The sequence below is a fragment of the Canis lupus genome, chromosome 10, assembly GCF_003254725.2.
Source record: "Canis lupus dingo isolate Sandy chromosome 10, ASM325472v2, whole genome shotgun sequence".
Classification (NCBI taxonomy): Eukaryota; Metazoa; Chordata; class Mammalia; order Carnivora; family Canidae; genus Canis; species Canis lupus.
In genome coordinates this window covers 21511216-21531167 of record NC_064252.1, presented here as the reverse complement: position 1 = coordinate 21531167, position 19952 = coordinate 21511216, and the positions used below count along the sequence as shown (strand labels likewise).

The 19952-nt window shown below is 59.1% G+C and overlaps 1 protein-coding gene across 6 annotated transcripts in view; it reads right to left on the bottom strand.

The window, feature by feature from the left end:
• KIAA0930 (KIAA0930 ortholog) overlaps positions 1-19952 on the bottom strand; it is a 39799-nt gene that overhangs the window by 5255 nt on the left and 14592 nt on the right. For 2 of the 6 annotated variants that reach the window (XM_025456643.3, XM_025456660.3), the window contains 7 exons: positions 10877-11028; positions 6351-6476; positions 6166-6243; positions 5597-5698; positions 4574-4714; positions 3857-4051; positions 979-1141 (listed from right to left, as the gene is read on the bottom strand). In XM_025456643.3, coding sequence (XP_025312428.1) covers positions 979-1141; positions 3857-4051; positions 4574-4714; positions 5597-5698; positions 6166-6243; positions 6351-6476; positions 10877-11028 — 957 coding nt within the window. Of the gene's footprint in view, positions 1-978; positions 1142-3856; positions 4052-4573; positions 4715-5596; positions 5699-6165; positions 6244-6350; positions 6477-6699; positions 7090-10876; positions 11029-11188; positions 11435-11530; positions 11559-19952 lie in introns of those variants that run through there. The other 4 variants (XM_025456670.3, XM_025456652.3, XM_025456680.3 and 1 more) reach the window with 4 other exon arrangements.

Below are 19952 nucleotides of genomic sequence, written 5' to 3'. Positions count from 1 at the left end.
CCCTCTTCCTTGCCCTGGAGGGTCTCTTCCGTGGGGCCTGGTTGTTGCCACAGTTACTTCTCTGCTCCCTGTGACCCCGTCTCTCATTGGGCACCACAGTGAGCAGGGCCCGGGGCAAGGCAGGGAGGACCTGTCACCATGACCCCCTCTTATGGGTCGGCCAGGGAGGCAGGCTGGGGGTTCTCAGCCCCTTCCTACTGGTCTGGAATGGAGCCCCGGTGGGGAAGGCACTCGCCCAAGCGCACAGAAGAGCAGGTCAGGGCCAGGGCCGTCTGTCTCTGGGCCCCGGTGCTCAGATGAAGGACAGGTGTGTCCTCCGTTCCAGGCCACAGTCCCAGCTCCGGCCAGGGCCTGTCCGTGTTGTCGCCGTCCCCTCAGCCCCGTGGCACACACACGTGGCACCCAGAGCCCAGTGCCCACACCTTGTCTCTGCCGGCAGCCCCCCTCCTACAGTCCCTTCTCCACAGGGACAGCTGAGTGGTATTTACATGCCCGGATCTGATTTTGTCACTCCCTTGCTTAGATGCCTCCCTCCCCCACGGCTTCCTGCCGCTCAGATGCAGGTGCCTCCCGCCCTCACCACCTCACCAGCTGCAGGGCGGGCACCATGCAGGGAGGAGCGGCGGGTTTGCTGGGAGGGCCTGCAGGGCAGGTGTGGGCTAGCTTGGGACCCCCAACCCCGGCTCCAGGCCGAGAGGCCCCAGGGACCGCCAGCCGGAGGGCACCCAGCAGGAGCCCAAGCAGCAGCCTCATGTCCTGAAAGGCAGCAATGAACCAGAGAGCTCATCTCCCACCAGGCGAGGGTTTCTGGAACCCTCTGTGTGGAGCGGTCGGACCGTCAAGGCCGGGAGACATCTGCAAGCCTCCTATGCTGATAGCCGAGGTTACAGATCGGAGCCCCTCGAGGCCGGGATGTCCGTCTGCCCGACCACGGCTCCACCCTCAGGCCCTGCAGGCACCAGGCACCCGGTGGCTCACCCCCACCGTTGTCCTCGCGGAAGAACTCCTCGCTGTCGTTGGCCGAGTGAGACTTCTTCATCTCGGCGATCCGGTTGCGGGGCACCTTCCTCTTGAGGGAAGGGGAGAAGAAGGCGGGCCGGTTGTTGCGCTCCGGGGTGGGCGGTGTGCTGAAGGAGGTCACCTGTGGACAAGTAGCCATAGTCACCAGCACAGCCCGCCTACGCCGGGACCCCGATGCCACCCACTGGGGGCAGCCTCCCTGGGGCTGGGGGCCAGCAGGGGCCGGTGCCAGCCTGGGGCAGGGGTGATGGGCTCGCCAGCAGGTGCCCTCCGGGGGCCCCAGCTGCAGCCCCACCATGGCCCCCGCGTCCACGGAAGCCTCCCAACCACCACACCAGATGGGAACTGGTGGGAAGCCCATCTGACCGACAGGGAAGGAACCACAGCTGGGACCGCAAACTTGACCTGCCCAAGGTCGTCACCCACAGGAGGGGGCAAAACCAGGATTTGGCCCAGGTCCTCTGCCTCCCCCGCCATGCTCCTCACCCAGGCTCCCCCCGTGGCTGAGATGCCCCTGCCCACCCAGCACCCTCTCAGGGAAGTGCAATGGCGAAGCGGCCCCTCCTCTCTCATAACCACACTGTTCACCAAAGGTTCTGCACAGCCACGCAGGGTCAGGCAGGAGCAGCACGAGGGACAGACAGGCACACGACACCGCACCCTGCCCTCAAGGAGCTCACAGTCTGCTGTGGGGCGACAGACGCGCAGAGTGACAAGCACAGACTGAAGGCCGGTGGCCAAAACAGAGAAAGGGAAGCACGGGGTACAGGGGAGCACAGAGCCAAAGGGGTCCACAGCCTGGGAAATCAGGGAAGGCTTCCTGGAGGAGATGCCGCTTGAGCTGGGTCTTGAAGGACGAGTAGGAGTTCGCCAGGTGAAGAAGGGGGGGAAGGGCGTTCCAGGCGGAGGGAACTTGGCCCCTCTCCTCCCTCCTCCCCATGCAAACAAGAATCTGAGGACAAGGCGAGCTGGGACTGGACTTCACGAGCCCCGTCAGCCTCCTCGTCACGGCTTCCGACATCCACCAGAGTCCCGGCGGCCGCTGGGCTCCTGACGGTCCTCCCACAAGCCAGGGAAGGTTTTTAGAAGATAGAAAAAAAACAAAACACCAGAAACCACAATACACACAGAGTCTGCATTTGTCATGAGCTGGTGACACGTGACCCCTCTGGAAAAGGGGGGACAAGCGACAGTAAACATGGAGGGGGGGTGGTGGCGAGGGCCCGAGTAGCCCCCAGGAGGCCAGGCCCCGACACTGGCAGCTGCGTGACCCCAGCGGGTCCCTTCCCCTGACCCCGGGCCTCCCTGTGCCCTGAGCAGGGCGCCGGCTCCTTCACCCCCAACTCTACCCAGGGAGGGCGGGATGATCACCCCCGCAGGGCAGATGGGAAGAGCCAGCCCAGGCAGGGCTGCTCATGTGTCTGCCATCGTTCTGCAGACATCGTTCCCTCCAGCCTGGAGCCCAGGCCACATCTTCACCGGGACTTCCACATGCACATTCTGCGGGGCCTCGGTGAGCAACTGAGACCAGGGAGGAGAAGGAGACTCCCCTCCTTGGAAATCTATAAGCAGACACGACTTGGAAGAGAGAGGCCCCTGCTCGGAACCCTCGCCCACGTCTCTGCAAAAAGGTTGCACTGATCGCTTTTACTCAATCGCATTCGTTGCAGAAGGAACAAAACCACAAAGGACATAAAGAAGAGGAAGGAGCGTGCTATGGGAGGACCTGTGGGGAGGCGGGGCTCACAGTTTTACACAACTGAGTCTAACACACACCTGCTGCCTCGCCTGGGGCACATCAGCACTGCTGCGTGCGCGCTACATCGTTCATAGCCTCTCCCCGGCCCATCACAGCCCAGGGGGGCGAGTGGCCAGGGAAGCACCCTGAGGGGCACACCCACGCCAGGTGCTGGGTGCTAGCAGCCCCCCGGGCCTCCCAACACGGTGCTCCCCGTCTCTGGAGAACACAGGCTGACGCCTGTCCCAGGTCACACAAGCGGCAGCACCCAGACTCCCACCCGCACGGCCTCACCCCCAGGCCCTTTCCTGTGGACGGACGGCCTGGCCAAGGCTGCTTCCCTGCCCCCGGCGTCCCCGCTCACCTGTCCCCTCCTGAGACCCCCAGGTCTGAGCAGCCCCTGGGCCGAGCCAAGCAGGGCAAAGCAGCCAGCGGGCTAGACACTTCTTCCCCTGGGAATAAAACTGCCACTGACCTCAGCATCCCACCCCGGGGAAGGATGGTGGCCTAGAAAGAGCAGAGCTCAGAGGCTTGGGGCTGTCACACGACAGCCGTGGGACCTGGGGCAGCGCCGCTGAACCCGGGCAGCCTGGGTTTCCAGGTCTGCACACAGGAACGCCCTAGTCTCCCCACGGGGCTGCCGCGGGGACACCTTGTAAACCAGTGGGCCGGGCAGAGGGAAGAGCCAGGAAGGACCTCGTGTCCTCTCACTGACCTCACAGGGCAGGAGGGGAGGCTAGCTCGTCATCCCCGGGGCACTGCCCAGGGAAGGCCGGTCGTGTGCGCACCGTGCTCGGCCTGCAGGCCCCCCGAGGAAGGTGCCAGGACCAGCGCGGGCTCCCCTTGGGCTCCGTGCAGCTGGGCTCCCCTTGGGCTCCGTGCAGCTGCAGCGGCAGCTCTGGGAGGCAGAAAGAGCCCCGGCCCTCGCAGACCTGCTGTGTGACCTTGGGCAAGTCACTGCCCTCTCTGAACCTTAGCCTCTCCCCAGAGGGTGGGGATGACAACACCTACCTCACGGGGGGGACTGTAAGGATCAGGGAGGCGGTGGGAGGCGGATCCGAGGGACAGAGGCCCCTCCCCGAGCTGCGCAGCCCTTACCCGCTCATGCATGGGTGAGGCCGGGCTGGAATCCTCTTCAGTCCCGCAGGGGGACGTGTCACCAGTAGACACACGGCTGACTGCCATCTCAGCGTGACCCTTGCCCTGCGGCCCCTTCATGCGCACAAACTCCATGTTGTTGTACTTGTAGAAGCCGAACGACATCTTCTGTGCCATGCGGGCGGCCACACTCACCTGCGGGCAGGTGCCACATGGCCCAGGTCAGCACACGTAGGGATGGCCTCTGCCTGGGTACACGAGTCGCTAGGGCTGCCCACGTCCCTCAGGGGGAGCGGACCTCATTGACCAGGGCAGGGGCACCCCCAGGAGGCAGGGTAGTGCTGGGATGCCTAGGGCTCCGGAGGACCCTCCTCCCACTGCCCCATGATCCCTGCCTCCAGGCCCAGCAGCAGGCTGGGGACAGAGCCTGGCCCCGAGGAGCCCAAGGCCACCCCCACCCGTCCTCTCCTGGGAGGGGCCAGGGTCAGGAGGGTGCTGGGTGCAGGAGAGCGGTTCCTCCCCCTTCCCACCGCCAGGGTCAGTTTCGGGGGTGCTTGCTCGGGCTGGGGCCTCCTGTCCCTCAGGTCAGGTGTGCCCAGATGAGCGAGATCACATGTAGGGCAGGCCCAGGGGCTGCAGGTGATCTGGGGACGGGCGGTTGCAGCACGGAGCTGGGCAAGGACAGAGGGGCCGTGGGGGGCCCAGCTTTGCGCTTACTCGGTTGTCGTACACCTTCTTCAGTGCCTCGTAGCGGATGGAGCCCTGAAAAATGACCCCCTGGAACATGTTGGTTTTGTCACTGGCCACCAGCTCCACACAGACCATCTCTCCTTCCCCCACCGTCATGTCACTGAACACCTGGGAAGGGGAACAAGGGGGACACGGGGAAAGTGTCAGCAGCCCAGCACCCAAATGGCAGCCGGGCTCCCAGGCTCCATGTCCTGCCACCTGCCAGGGTCACCGAGTCACCACTCCAGAGCCTGGCGTTCAGACCCAAACACAAGGTCCCGCAGATTTGGGTTCAAATCTCGGCTCTGCCATGATCGGGCTGTGCCAGCCTGGGGATGGCACTCGGTCCCCTGAGCCTAACGTGCTTCGAGGCACCATCAAATCGAGAGGAGACCCTGAAACACAGGCTCCCTTGTTTGTGAGTCTTCCCTGGGGTCGTGACAGCCTCTAGGTGGGGACAAGCACCACTAGGGGGATCTCAGAGAGCAGCGGGGGCAAGAGCTGGCAGGGGGGTGGGGGGAGGGTGCCCCACGTTGCTGGGGTGAGTCACTTTCTGCCGTGAGTCCCGTTTTCCCAGCCTGAAAACAGAAGCTTGGCCAAGAAACTTCCACAGCCCCACCCCCGACACCCCAGCATCCCACGGCGTGGAGGCACTTGTTTGGAGTTTAATGGCCATACTAATGACTCCTCCTGCCCAGGCAGCACTTTTTATAGGAATTTATGACACACTCTCCTGTTCACGAGCTCATGTGATCTTCGACCCGGATGGGTAAGTAGGACACATGATCATGACGCTCGTTTTACAGATGAGAAAACAGGCTCAGAGCTAGGGAACACCACTGGCCCCAGCCCAGCGCCAGGAAGAGTGGGAGACATGAGAGTAGGAGTTGGGAGCACCCCATTCCCCCCAGCCCTCGCCAGTCTGCAAGGGTGTGAGGCCAGAGGGGGGCCAGGTTCTCGCACCCCCGAGGAAGGGCCTCGGGAACACACAGCTGGGCACGAGCTGCTCACCTCCTCAAAGCTGTCGATCATGAAGAAGATGTTAGGGTAGCTGATCTTGGACTCTTCCCCCTTGCTGTCCATGGGGTGTTTACTGGGGGACGCAAACACTTGCTGAAAGGAAGACAGATTGGAAAGACTGAATGAGGCCCTACCCTGCACCCAGGCCCACAGCGACTCTAGGGACAGGTCACGGTGCTCCCACTGCTCAGAGCCAGGCCAGAGCCTCAGGGAACCGCTCAGCAAGGAGCTGCTTGGGATGACCTGGTTCAGTGCTCCTTGCAGGCGACACAGGACCCCACGAGTAAGATGGGCTTCTGCTCAGACTGGCACCTCAAGGCAGGGAAGTGAGGAGGAGGAGGGTGGGGAGGAGGAGGGGGAAGGAGGAGGAGGAAGAGGCAGGAAGGGGAGGGGGGGAAGAGGCAGGAAGGGATGGGAGGAGGAGGGAGGGAGGAGGAGGAGGAGGAGGGAGTGGAGGAAGCAGGAGGGGAGGGGGCAATTGTCTCCCCCACCAAAACTCTGAGCAGCCACACAGGTGGCATTTCTGGGCTGAGCTAGCGGGAAGGAGGACCCACGCTTACCTGGGATTTCTTCTTATGGATGTGGATGTCCCCGCCATCAGTGCGCGTGCACACGGCACATGTCACCATGTAATCCAGCTGGAAGAGAGCACACAGGAGGGGGAGCATGGAGAGGTCTGCTGTCCCTCGACGCCCCCCACAGCCCTCCTCCCGGAGCCCTGCCCCCCACCCCCTCGCCCCTGTACCTTCTGCAGGATGAGATTCAGGCAGACGCTCTCCTCCCAGTCAATGTCAGGGTCACCGAGGCCCGGCAGCTTCTTGGAGTCCCGCCGGTACACCTCCACCTCCACCTCGGGTTCGGCCTCGGCCATCTGGGAGGCCAGCGTGGGCACAGGTGAGTCCCAGCACCCGACCCACCCCACTCCTCCAGGATGAGCAGGCGCTCACAGACATGCCCCAGCCTCACCTCTCCATCCCTGGCTGCGCCCCAAGGTGGTCCCTCGGCTGTAGCAGGCCCTGGGGATCCCGCCTCCGCCCCAGTCCCACCCCCCCACACCCCACACCCCCCACCCCGCTTCCTTTCACCCCGCCTACCCAGAGGCAGAGGCAGGGGGCCCATCCACCTGTGGGGCCCAGCGCAGAAAGCCCCGTGGTTGCTATGGTGACCGGTACCAGCGCTGCAGGCTGGGTAGGGGAAGGCAGGGGAGGGGAGGGCAGGGGAGGGGAGGGCAGGGGAGGGGGCGGAAGCGGCCCTGGCTTGCCGCAGAGAGCCCGCAGTGCGCAGGCGCCACAGCCCCCACCCCCGCACCTGCTCTGGGCACAGAGGCTGCGGAAGGCTGTCCCCTCAGTCCCGACGTGTCCCTGCCTGCGTACCCTGCACCCATCAGGCCTGTGGGCTCTCTCCACATGGCTGCCCGGCCCCCGCCCCCGGACACACAGACCCCCACAGTCCTCCCAGAGGGGCCGCATCACAGGGCGCCCTGCACCGCCCCCAGCGGGGATGTCCTGCCACCCCGGGGCCCTCCCGCTGTCCTAGGGTATGAGGCCTGCGTCCCAGCTTCCTCTGTGGGGTCTCCCCCACGACCATCACTGAGCTCCTGTGTGTCACGGGCTATGCTGTCTGTCTGTCCGCACAGACAACAGGCTCCCCAGAACAAGGCAGGCTCCCCGAGGACAGGGCAGGCTCCCCAAGGACAGGGCCTGCCCGAGTCACTCCTGCAGGAGGGGAGTCTGCACAGAGCTCACTGCCGTGTTCAGTGGAACATTCTAGCGTGTGAATAGCTGGGCTGCCACATGCTCCTGTGGACTCAGGCTCTCCTGACTGGCCTCAACACCCTGGAACCTTCCAGAAGTCTGTACACAGTCCCAGGACTCCTGCTCCAAATTGCTCAGTTCTGGATCCAGGGAATCTCTCTTCCCACCTGCTCACCTGGCCTCTCCCTTCTGCCTGCCTCCTAGAGAATGTAAGGCTGGGCTGGGCTAAGACCATCCCTAACCGGGGCGGGGGTGGGTCCGGCTCTCCTGGCGCCAAAACTCAAGGTCCAGCTGAGTCTCAGATCCTTATTAGAGCCCCTGGTCTCAGCAGGCTGCCTTTGGGAAAAGATCAAAAATTTGCCCCCCCCACCAAAAAAAAGAACCCAATGTCTGCAATGTCATCTCCAGCAGATGTGGACAGGTCAGCATGGTACAGGCTGCAGGACAGAAGCCACAGCCCTGCACCCCCTCCCCGACTGCCCCTGGGCAGAAGGGCTCCCAGTTCCAGTCTTCTGGCAGCCGAGCTGTAGCAGTAGGAGCCTGTGCCCCGGGGCCGTGCCGAGGTAGGAGAGAGCGCCCACAGTGGGGGTCACTGGCGGTGAGGCTCCCTAGGTGCCCACCACCTTCTGTGGGGAGATGCTTGTGGTCACACCATCCCACACATCTGGTCTCCCGGGTGTGTGCAATGGGAGGACCTCAACCTCACTGAGCACCTGCCCAGCCCCCTCCCAGGACAGGTTGAACCCCAGAGAAGGGCTGATTGGCTGGAGTCACCTGGCAAGTCGAGGGAGAGAAAGTTGGAAAAGCTGGTCTCCCAGCTGCACCCCCAGACAGGGAGGGCACGGTCACTCCCAGCTGCATCCCCAGACAAGGTGGGCACGGTCACTCCCAGCTGCACCCCCAGACAGGGAAGGCACGGTCACTCCCAGCTGCACCCCCAGACAGGGTGGGCACGGTCACTCCCAGCTGCACCCCCAGACAGGGAGGGCACGGTCACTCCCAGCTGCACCCCCAGACAGGGCGGGCACGGTCACTCCCAGCTGCACCCCCAGACAGGGCGGGCACGGTCACTCCCAGCTGCACCCCCAGACAGGGCGGGCACGGTCACTCCCAGCTGCACCCCCAGACAGGGAGGGCACGGTCACTCCCAGCTGCACCCCCAGACAGGGAGGGCACGGTCACTCCCAGCTGCACCCCCAGACAGGGAGGGCACGGTCACTCCCAGCTGCACCCCCAGACAGGGAGGGCACGGTCACTCCCAGCTGCACCCCCAGACAGGGAGGGCACGGTCACTCCCAGCTGCACCCCCAGACAGGGAGGGCACGGTCACTCCCAGCTGCACCCCCAGACAGGGAGGGCACGGTCACTCCCAGCTGCACCCCAGACAGGGCGGGCATGGTGACCAGGGACTGAGGAGCTCCGGGCCGGCCTCCCCAGGTGCTCAGCTCAGGGATCTCTCCACCAATACCTGCCCCTGGCCAATTCCACCAACTGGGGCCTTGTCTTCATCCCTCCCAGAGGGCACCCCCTGCCTATACTGAGTGCAGCCTGGGTCTCTTCCCACTGCCGAGGCTGCTCCGCCCAAGCCTCCACAGTCTCTAGTCACAGGTCCCATGGCCTGTCCCCGTTCTCATCCTGCCAGACTTGGCTCCTCAGGTCCCACGTCGTGGGACCTCCTCCTGGCACCCCCAATGGGCCTCCTGGCACCCCCGCCCTGCCCCCTCTTCCTGGCACCCCCAACGGGCCAGCTGCTGTGTCTCCTGCTGGTCCCTCCAGGGTGAGGCTAGCTCAGAGTTCTGTCCTAGACCTCTGTCACACTCTGGTCTCCTTCCTCAGGAGCCCCAGGCACCATCCTGGGTACAAGGGTCCTGAAGCTCTGCCTCTGGCCCTGGCTCATCTGCGGAGTTTCAGACAGCAGCTCCACTGTGGAGGACGTCGCCGTCTGGCCGTCCCACAGGCACCTAGGTCTCAGCCCGCCCAGCACTGAACTCTGTCCCCCTGTGACAGCCCGTCAGAGACCCGGCTGCGAGCTCGGGCCTTCCCTCTGGCCCATACTCAGTCACCCGAGCCTGCTTCCTCGGCCTTGCAAGCCTGCTTCCTCGGCCTTGCGTGCCACGCGCAGACCACTCCCCTACACCCCGCCGCCTCGCTTCTGCTCTAACCCCTCCAGTCCTTCCTCCACTGACCACCCGAGGGCTTGCTAAATGGAACGGTGGCCACCTCCCCTTCCTTCCTCACGTTATCAGAGCTTCAGGGATCAATCCAAACTCCGAGGCCTGACCTTCAGCATCCACGTGATGTGGCCCATGCCTGCCTTGTTTCCGCTCCCCTCTTTTCTACACCCGGGCCACACGGTACCACCACCAGCCACCTGAATGCACAGGGCATGGGGCTTTTACACGGCTTCAGGCCCACAGTCTGGGCCATGGTCCCTTCGGCTAGGAAAGCCCTTTCTTCCTTAAAGACTCACCTCACCCAAGTGGCCTCTGGTGACCACATCTCTCCCTTCCCGTCGCTGGATCTACCCTCCCGTACTGGCTCTGCGATGCACTTTAGGGTCCCAGTGACCACACACAGTCCCCCAGCACCAGCTCAATGCCCAAGGACCCAGGCCAACCCTGGGTCTTCCGTGTGTCCTCCAGGCCAGCCAGGAAGCTCTCTGGCTGCCAGCATGCAAGTCAGCGTGTCTCCTGTGCAGCAGGCACCAGGCCTGTCCATTTGCAGAACACTTAGGCCCTCCGTGTCAAGCTCCGAGAACAGCGATACAGCAGGGCAAGGGCTCCACGCACTTGAGGCACAGGCCACAGCTCACAAGCCGCGGCCCAGGGGTCGGAGGGCACTGGACTTGGACCTCAGGTGGCTGCGAGCTCCAGACCTGCCTGCACAGCGTTCCCACTTCTGTGATTAAAGGGAAACAACGCGTTTCCCCGTCTGGCATACAAGTTGCTTGAACATTTTACAAACTAATAGCTTTTCTGAAAAACAGAAGGAAACTCGGGAAGGTTGTTTCATTAACTCCTCCACACACTGAAACATACTGGTCAAAACAGCTCAGGTGAGTCACTTCCTCCCCGAGGGCCTGGCCTCCCCACCTGCCCCGTGGAGCTGCAGCACTGCGTCTGCTGCACGGTTAAGGGCTCGGAACTGCCGGGCTCCTCCTCATCTCTGACCCCGAGCGTCCTGCCCGTGGCCCGGAGGACCCTGCACTCTGGGCTCCGTCAATATACTATTAGGAGGGGGCTGGCCAACGCACCTCCCTCTGGCCCTGTCTCCTCAAGGAGACAACAGTGATGTCGTCGCAGCCTCTCAAGGTCCTGGGGAGGATCAAGAGGAACGTACATGCCCCACCCCCGGCTGGCATGTGCCACCGTCTCCACACGGCTCCTGGTGCCCAGTAGGTGCGCAGTGAACATCATTCTCCCCTTGGGACGTGCACGAGGACTGCGGGGTGGCCACCTGGCCGGCTAGGGGCAGACCCTGCACGGCCGCCTGGCTGGGGCCGGAGGGGGCTGCTCACCTTCCTCCCGTCCACGCTGCCCTCGCCGCCCGGGTAGGCCAGCTTCCGGCGCACGTAGAAGAGCATGTCATCCTGCCGCGGCGCCCATTTCTCCATGAAGTAGGTAGAGAACATCCAAGTCCAGAAGACGATGCGGTCATCCTTAAAGCACCCTGCCGAGGGAGGCCAGAGAGAAGTGAGAGAGGAGGACGGGTCACCTGCTCCCCGCCCCCCCCTGTGACCTTGGCCACGCTCGGCCCTCCCCTCCCCCACCCCCCACCCGCAGGTCTGGTTAGAGGTCTGCTGGGGCTCTGGCATGTTCAGAGCCCCCACCCCATCCTCCCCCCGCCCCCACGGCCAGCCAGGGGACAGGGCTCAAGGACACAGCCCAGCAGGCCCAACGCCTGCACCAGCAGAGCCGAGAGTCCCGGCGACTCGGGCGTGGATGAATCAGCAGCTTCTGGGGAAGGAGAGCCGGGGCGAGAGGCGGCGTCACCGCTGTCTGGGCTGGGAGCTGGAGGCTGGCACCACCCTCGGCCAGCATCCCCCACCCCCACCCCCACCCCCGGCTGCGGCAGTTCCCACGGAGAACCCCACTTAAAGGAACAGCCGCGCCAGTGCCAAGCAGCCCGGCTGCCACTGCAGGAAGCGGGGAGGGCGCCCCCCCTCCCTCACCCCTGCCTTTCATCAGCCAGATTTGTTCTCCCCAATCTTCGATCTTCGTGGGGCCTCCTTAGTACAAACACTGTCTTCAGGATCAGTAAATCTCTGTCCTAACCTCTCCCCACAGGAGGAAGGAAAGCCCGCAGGCTTGGGTGGCAAAGACCTGGCTTCTGCTCCAGCCCCGCCCCTTGCTGGGTGCCCGCAGGCAAGCAGTGTGGCCTCTCTGGTCCCCAGGCTCCTCACAGCCCCCCAGGGAACTGGCGGGCAGAGCCTGCACCCCGCTCTCCAGGTCAACAAACAAGGGCTTCCTCCCTTTCTGGGCAGAGCCCACGAAATTTCAAGCCTGGGGACAGAGCTATGGCTTTATAAACTCAAAATGTTACACTGTTTTGTTTTTGTTTTTGTTTTAAATTAATTAATTTATTTTTTAAGTGTTACACTGTTGCTGATTTCTCCCTCTCTTCTCCGGAAAATACTTGACCACTGTGACCTGGTCCTCCTACTTGGGTGCCAGGGCCTAATCCTCGCACTTAGAGACGGGGAACCTGATAGCCACATGTCACGGGCAGGTCAGTGGCCCAACCAGGACCGTCAGGTCCCCCGACTTGCCTCCTGGGGGCTCAGCCATCAGCTCTGGAAGACTGTCGCTCACAGAGAACCCCAGGCTTTGCTCATCTCAGCCACACCTCCACCAAACTGCCCTGCCCTCAGCCGGGCCTGTGGCCACCACACCCCCTTGCCCTGCTTGGCTCCCAGGGGGAGGAGGACAGAGGGGGGTCTTCTGATCCGGCCCGAGGCTCCCAGGTCCCAGGCAGAACCAAGGCCCCTGCCTGTCATCTCACATCATTGGATGACAGACGATGCCCACGCTACAGACGGATCCCCCGCAAAGTGAGCAAAGGCGCCCTGTGAGTCCTGGAAAGCTCCCCAGAAGCAACTCTGGCTACGATGAGCAGAGGCCACCCTGCCACCTGCCCCAGGGACGCAGAGGTTCGCTATCAGTGTCCGTCCTGGGGGCCAGGCCCTGCCTCCCGCAAGCAATCCCTTTCGTTGTGCTAACAGAAGCAACCCCCTAGTAACCTAGTGCTGGCTGGGCGCCCAGTCAGCGTGGATGAGGATGAGCAGAGCATCGGAGGTGATGCGTTGACATGCCTGCCACCTGTCGGCCCGGGCAAGAGTGCCACGCGGGTTGTTGCCTTCAGCTGTCTCGGAGCCCTGTCACACTGCCTCCTGCACAGAGCACACCGACCCCCAAGAGGTTCAAGGACGCGCTCAAGTTCGCAGTGTTAGAGCCTGCTGAGGCCCTCAGACCCGACAGACCCCGCACTCAGGCTCGGCAACCTGGCGACACGAAGGGGCCAGATGCTCAGCACAAACTGCCTGTGAGCAGCTGCCCTGGCCTGGAGTGCAGTGGACGAGACGGCCTCCCGGCCTGGGAACAAGGGGCCTGGGTTCAGGAATGAAGTTCTGGACGTGGCACAAGATATGCACCGGACTGCTCTCTATTATCCTTCGCGCCCAGCAGGGGCCACTCGAGGTCCCATTTCCCTGCTTTACGGTGCTAAGAAGGATTTCCCCACAGTTCATCCACCCGGGTCCCTGAGGAAAATGTCCAGGCCCAGGACCCTGACCCAGGCCACCCTCCCAGGGTCCCCCACCCTCTCTGGGTGACACCCACACAAGATCTGAGAGGGGCCGGTGCCAGGCCTGGGCTGGTTCCACAACCGCTCCCCAGCAGATCTCCCAGTAGCCGGGTGGCTGTCAGCAAGTCTGCGGGGGCCACACGCCAAGTCCTCCCCACCCGCACTGCCAGCCCGGGCCCAAGCCAGTGCCCCTTCGTGGGGACACCTGAGCAGCCCTTCCACTCCCACCCCGCAGCCCACCCTCCACACCACAGCCCCGGGATCTTTATTTAAGGACCTTTTCCTGCCCTCCCCCGCTCCCTTAGAACCTTTCCATGGAATTCAGAAGAAAACCCAGTTCTCGCAAACGCTCCACCCAGGTCTCGCCAGCCCTGTCCCTGCTCCACCCAGGTCACCGGTCCCCGGCCTGTGCGCTGACCCAAGCACCTGCCGCCCCCTCCCCGGCGCGTTTGTACCTACTGCTCTGCAGCCTACACTTCTTGCCCTGGGACCCCTGCCCAAGCAGCTCCGCACAGCTTCCCAGTCACAGCTGAAAAGTCACCTCTTCGAGGAACGTCTCCTGACCCCGTACTGAACGTGGCCCCAGGCGTCTGTCACGGCACCTGGTTTTACTGCTGTCACAACCTTCTCGCCCCTGGTGTTTTCAGGGCTCTCTGCTGCCTGTGCTGCACAGCATGAAAGCGTCCCAGGAGCCAGGACTGCGTCTTGGCCACCGCCAGACCTCAAAGCCCACGAAAGTGCCAGGCACACAGCAGGCACTCCATAAATGCCGGCTAAATGCACATGGCTCATCCCGATGGAACCGGCTCAGGGAGGCAGCTTGCCCAGGTGCCCATAGCAGCGAGGTGGCCCCACCAGGGCCATCCACCTGAAGCCCAGGCCACCTAGCGTCAGCCACAGGCTCTGACTTAAGAAAGATCTCGCCAAGAAGCCCTCCGCATCAGCGCCCCCTCACCGGGCTCTCTGGGGCCCTGACTCCACGGTGGCACTGCAGGGAGCTGCGTGGGGTGGGGGGGCCTACCCATGTGATGGGAGGGAAGAGGAGAGGACGTCCAACCAGGGCCGACCCTCCCCCAGCCTGCACAGCACCTGCTGCCACCAGGCACCTGGTGCATTGAGTTAGGGAGCTCTGAGCAGTAAAAGGGGCTTAGAGACCCACCACCCACTGTGGAATACCACTCTGTCTGGGAAACCCCGCACACATTACTCTAGGACAAGGTGAGGAAGGCCCCATCCCGAGGCAGGAAAGGTGTTCAAGACAAAAGACAACCCCGGGTCAGCCACCAGAAGCAGGAGGCATCACCATGGTGGAACAGGCCGGCACACCACTCCACACCAAGGATCCTCAAAGTCCAAAGCAGGCAGGGAAATCACAAAGGTCAAGAGCTGCCCTCCTGAACATTTAAAAGTGCCCTCATGCCCAAGAGAAGCATAACTGAGATCCAAGGGAGCGTAAAACCAGGAGAGAGAAAGTAACAGGTGTCTGTTAAGTAACAGGTGTCTGTAACGTATCAAGAACTCAGATCACAGCCAGTGACGCAAGGAAATGCCGAAAGACCCTAACAGACAAATGGGTTAAGTACCAAAAAGGAAACGTGACTCGTTTACAAAAATGTGCGAAAACACTCATCTCACTAGTAGTCAAAAATTGGTTTCAAAGAGCAAGCTGTTGTTTTGGAGAGGGCAACTTTGGTATTGGCAAAAATCCTGCTTAGGAAAAATGGGCAGATTCCTATAAATATACATTTGCCAATGATGCAGCCACTCCTAGGTACTTGCCTGGGAGAAACGAAGCATGTGTCTCTGTAAACGGTGGCGCACGGATACTTCTAGAAGCTTTATTCATGATAGCCCCAAACCAGAAACCAGGAGGAGGGAGCCAACGTGCCACAGCCACTCAGTAGACGATTACTAGCAGTAAAACCTAACTACTGAGACAGACGTACTACGGACAGATCTCCAAACCTGCTGAAGCCACAGAAGCCTACGTAGAGGGCTTCTGCCCCCAGTGACGAAAGGCGGACCGGTGGTCACCTGCACCCATCCTGTTTCCTGTGCCGGTGGTCTCAGCCAGCACGAGTCACCCAAGTGTTCGCAAGGACGCACTTTGTCTTACATGAATTATGCTCTAATAACAGTGATAAAAAGCTGTAACAGCCACAGCTGGCTAGGGCACGCCGCACGGCAACTCTCACGTATTGCTGGAGAACAAGAGCCAGCCTATCCTTGGTGAGAAGCCAAAGGACATCCTCCTACTTCTATGAATCTATTTTATGCATGAGAAATAAAAACAAAAGCAAAAACAAAAATAAAAGCCTTGTGCACAAATCTCTTCCCTATGGTTTTATATGAGGGCAAGGATGGGGCACCTGGGTGGCTCAGCAGTCGAGCGTCTGCCTTCGGCTCTGGGCGTGATCCTAGGGTCCTGGGATCGAGTCCCACATCGGGCTCCCCGCAGGTTGTCTGCTTCTCCCTCTGCCTGTGTCTCTGCCTCCCTCTCTGTGTCTCTCATGAATGAATTTAAAAATCTTAAAAAAAAAAAAATGAGGGCAGGGAACGTTGACATCAACAATAATAAGGAAGGGGTAAAAAGAAAGTAATACCCTGTGCTGACGTTCAATCCAGTAAGTTACGCTGTGTTTGCTAAGCCAAGTCTTCATCCCTCTTCTAGAAAGATGCCTAGGAAGCCCACCAGCGGACCCGCGGGCTGTGTGTAAGCTGATGCTGCGGGGAAGAGAGAGCTTGGGCCAGATGCACGCAGACATGGGGACACCCAGCCTGGACCACGTAGGAACACCAGGAACAGACACACCCGGGTGACAGCAGCCGCCAAGCCAGCAAGGGAACAGCTTCCCTCTCTTCTCTCTCTCTTTTTTTTAATTTATTTATTCATGAGAGACACAGAGACACAGAGAGAGAGGCAGAGGTGCAGGCAGAGGGAGAAGCAGGCCCCATGCAGGGAGCCGGACACGGGACCTGATCCCAGATCTCCAGGATCAGGCCCTGGGCTGAAGGCGGCGCTAAACCGCTGAGCCACCCGGGCATCGGTTCTCGTCTCTTTTCTTATTCTCTTCTCTTCTCTTATTCTCTTCTCTTCTTCTCAGTACTGTGAACAGACGATACCTCCCCCTCGTCCCCTGAATGTCCAATCTATGTCGTCAAGCTGATTAAAGAGAGAGTGAGGGGGATCCTGAAGGGACTCCCTGTCCTCAGAAACACCTCCCATTCCAAATCCAAAGCGAGGGTCAAGGGTCGAGACCAGGTGAGGATTCAGGCTCCTGGAAGGACAAAGCAGTGGCCGATCTGCAGTCAGACACACCTGGGTTCAGGTCCCGACTGCTCTGCACCAGCCAGGCAGCCACTGCACGCAACCTTTCTGAATCTCAGTGACTTACCCGTCCGTAAGATGGGTCTAACCTGCCACCCTCTGAATTGATGGTGAGGACTGGGTGAGAGGCCGACAGGAACAGCCTTTGTGGGCAGTAAAGTTCTATCCACGCGTGGGTTCGTGGGGACCCTCTGCACTGCTGCTTTGTGTGTCTCTGTCTGCCATGTGGCCCTTGCCGAGGCCTGCCCAGCAAGAGATGCCGCGGTCACAAGCCCAGGCAGCTGCAGCTCCGGCACAGAGCTCCCTAACCTCTGTCCCTGTCTCCCTGCCATTGGGCTGCCATGGCAACAGGTCTGCAGGACCCGTGAATCCAGGGGATGGACCTTTGGGGCAGAGGCGCCCCCCGACCCATGCTGAGCCGCTCACCTGGGGAACACCACGGACAGCTCTACGCCTTGGGGCCCACCGTCCCCGCCACCGCCCTGGGGTCCTAAGGCAGCAGCAGTACGGTCCCTTCTCATGATACGTGGTGGTTATGTTCTGTAAAGTAGCCACAGACATGGGATCAGCAGTGTGACACCAGTGCTCCTAGGGGAGTACCAGGGTAGGTTCCTGCAAAGCCTCTGGACATAACTTCTCCATCAACCAATCAGCACATAAGCTTGTTTTACGTGTGTTTGTCTCATGACACCTTATCTAATATACAGCTGGTGTGTTAACACAAGGCCAGCACTATAGCTTGTGCCTGAATGAAACTTATTTTATTTATTTTATTTTTTAAGATTTTATTTATTCATTTGACAGAGAGAGAACACAAGCAGGGGGAGCGGTAGGCAGAGGGAGAGGGAGAAGCAGACTCCCCACTGAGCAGGGAGCCCAAACTCAATCCCAGGACCCCAGGATCATGGCCTGAGCCCAAGACAGATGCTTAAGCCCCTGGGCCACCCAGGTGCCCCAACTTGGGGCCATTCTAAACAGCAAAATCACCAACACAAAGCACAAAAATGCAAAATATAGGCGTTAACTAGTCCCCAACAGACACTTGTATACAGTAATGAGCTGAAACAAGGCAGAGCGTCACCTTGTTTGACCTCGGGGGAATGTACACTCACTGAGCCCCTCAAATTTTTCACCACTTGGTGCATGTCTGCAATGAATCATGAAAGCGCCATAATTTGAGGCTACAAATAAATTTTAGCAAGCAGGTGAATTTGCAAACACAGAGTCCATGAATAATGAGGGTGGGCTGTATCAGAAAAACTGGTATTCAGCTCCAAAGGGGCCATGAGGACCAGCCGCCTTCTCTGCCTGGAGCAAATAATTTTCCATTAACCAGACCTTTGAAAAATCATGAATTAGATTTGGGAGGACCACCCCAGTCCTCTTTGAGATGATTAAAGCACACAGTTAAGCAAAGTTACGGTAATACCCTAATTAAAATAGTTTACAGGGGCACGGGGGGGGGGGGGCTTAGTCTGTTAAGCATCTCACTCTTGATCCCAGCTCGGGTTTTGATCTCAGCATCCTTGAGTTCAAGCCCCACGGTGGTCTCCTCTCCACACGGGGAGCCTACTTAAGAACAAACAAACAAACAGTTTATAGCTATTAAAAATTAGGACCATGTATTACAATAGGGAAAACTGCCCAAGACCCATTTCTAAAAATGGTACTTTGGACTAATAGGCCAAGAGATGTTTTTGAGAGGGCAGGTCTATGAGATCCTCAAGAAGCAGCTCCAATGCTACTCACACATTTTTAAAGCCTAAGAGATTTGCGAAATCTTTTTAACAAGGAAGCATAATGTTGATTCCAAAAATAGAGCACTGCATACACACACATAGGAGGAAAGTACAGACTAATCTCACTCACGGGTAGCAACATAAAAATCTTAAATACAATGCTAAAAAGAACCCAGCAATCCACTAAAAGTATATCCCATGTCCAAGCAGGATTTAATTCAGGAATACAAAAATGGTCCAATATTAGGAAATCTATTCATATATTCACTAAATATTTACAGAGCAAAAGAGAAATAGCACACGATCATTTCCATGATGCTGATAAAACATTCAGTAAAATTCAGTACCTCTTCTTGATTAAAACAAAACAAAATTCTCCATAAAATAAGAATAAAGGGTACTGCCTTAAACAGGATCTACAGCTCATGTAGAAAAAAAAAAAGGTTAATTATCACAATTCACTACAATTAGCATTGTTCTAAAGGTACTAGACACATTGTACTTAGATAATGAAGATATTAAGAGTAAAAATTGTGAGGATAAGGTAAAAATTAACATATTTACAGATGATATCATACCTGACTTGGAAAATCAAAAAAACTCAAATGAAAACAACAGAAGTCATAAGTACAAAGTCACCAGCACATCCAGAAACCAACAGCTTTGAGATAAGCCAATATTCCAGTTAGAAAGTATAATGGGAAGAAATATTCTGTTCAGAATTTTTAAGAAAGAAAAGGAGAAGACTTGACTGACTAAAGGTTTGCTGAGTCCTTAGCTAGAATATCCAAATCATAGAAGGAGTAGTTCCACTAATTTGATCATTTAACATGAGCCAATACAAAATGCCAAGAATATGTTTCAGAATTAAGGGAGAAGAGCCAGGACAATTCAGAAAGAACGATGTGGGGGCAGGGTTCCTATCAGTATTTTAAAAAACACAACAGAAAGCTAAAACCTCCCGCCACCACCAGCCCAAACCACCTGCCACCCCTTGGTGTGGACCTAAACCCCAGGGCTGTGGGAGACTTCTGGCCTGCCTCGCGCAGAACCGAAGGAGGGAGCACAGACCTGTCACCCAAAGACTCCCAGCAAACACCCAACGCTAAAAAAAACAAACCAAAAAGCACCCCTTGACCCTCATCACCTTCCAGCTACCATCTCGACTGGAAGCTGACTCCAAGAGAAACTCTTGATCATGTTCTTGGACAGATTCGTTTCTGTACACATTTCTTAATTTCTACCACTGCTTTTTCTTCCCCCTGGAGAACTGTGACTTTATCTTTGTATCATTTGATTGACTCTCTCTTCTAACAAACCGACAATCCAACCAGCTCTTAGCAACTGCTCTTCCATCCAGAGCCAAGCCACCATCTCCCGCCTGCCTTCCTGGCCCAGCTTTCTAACCGGTCCTCATGTTCCAATCAGTACCTATCACGTCCCTGCTCAAAATCCTCCGTGAGGCTGAGGCTGACTTCCGAGGCTGACTTCCGTACCTCCAGCTCTTTACTGAAGTATCTACCTTCCCTTCGAGGCCTTTCCAAACCACTCTATTTAAAATTGCAAATCCCAGGACGCCTGAGTGGCTGAGTGGTTGAGACCACCTTTCAGCCCAGGGCATGATCCCGTGATCCTGGGATCAAGTTCCGCATCCGCCTCCCTGCAGGGAGCCAGCCTCTCCCACTGCCTATGTCTCTGCCTCTGTGTGTCTCTCATGAATAAAT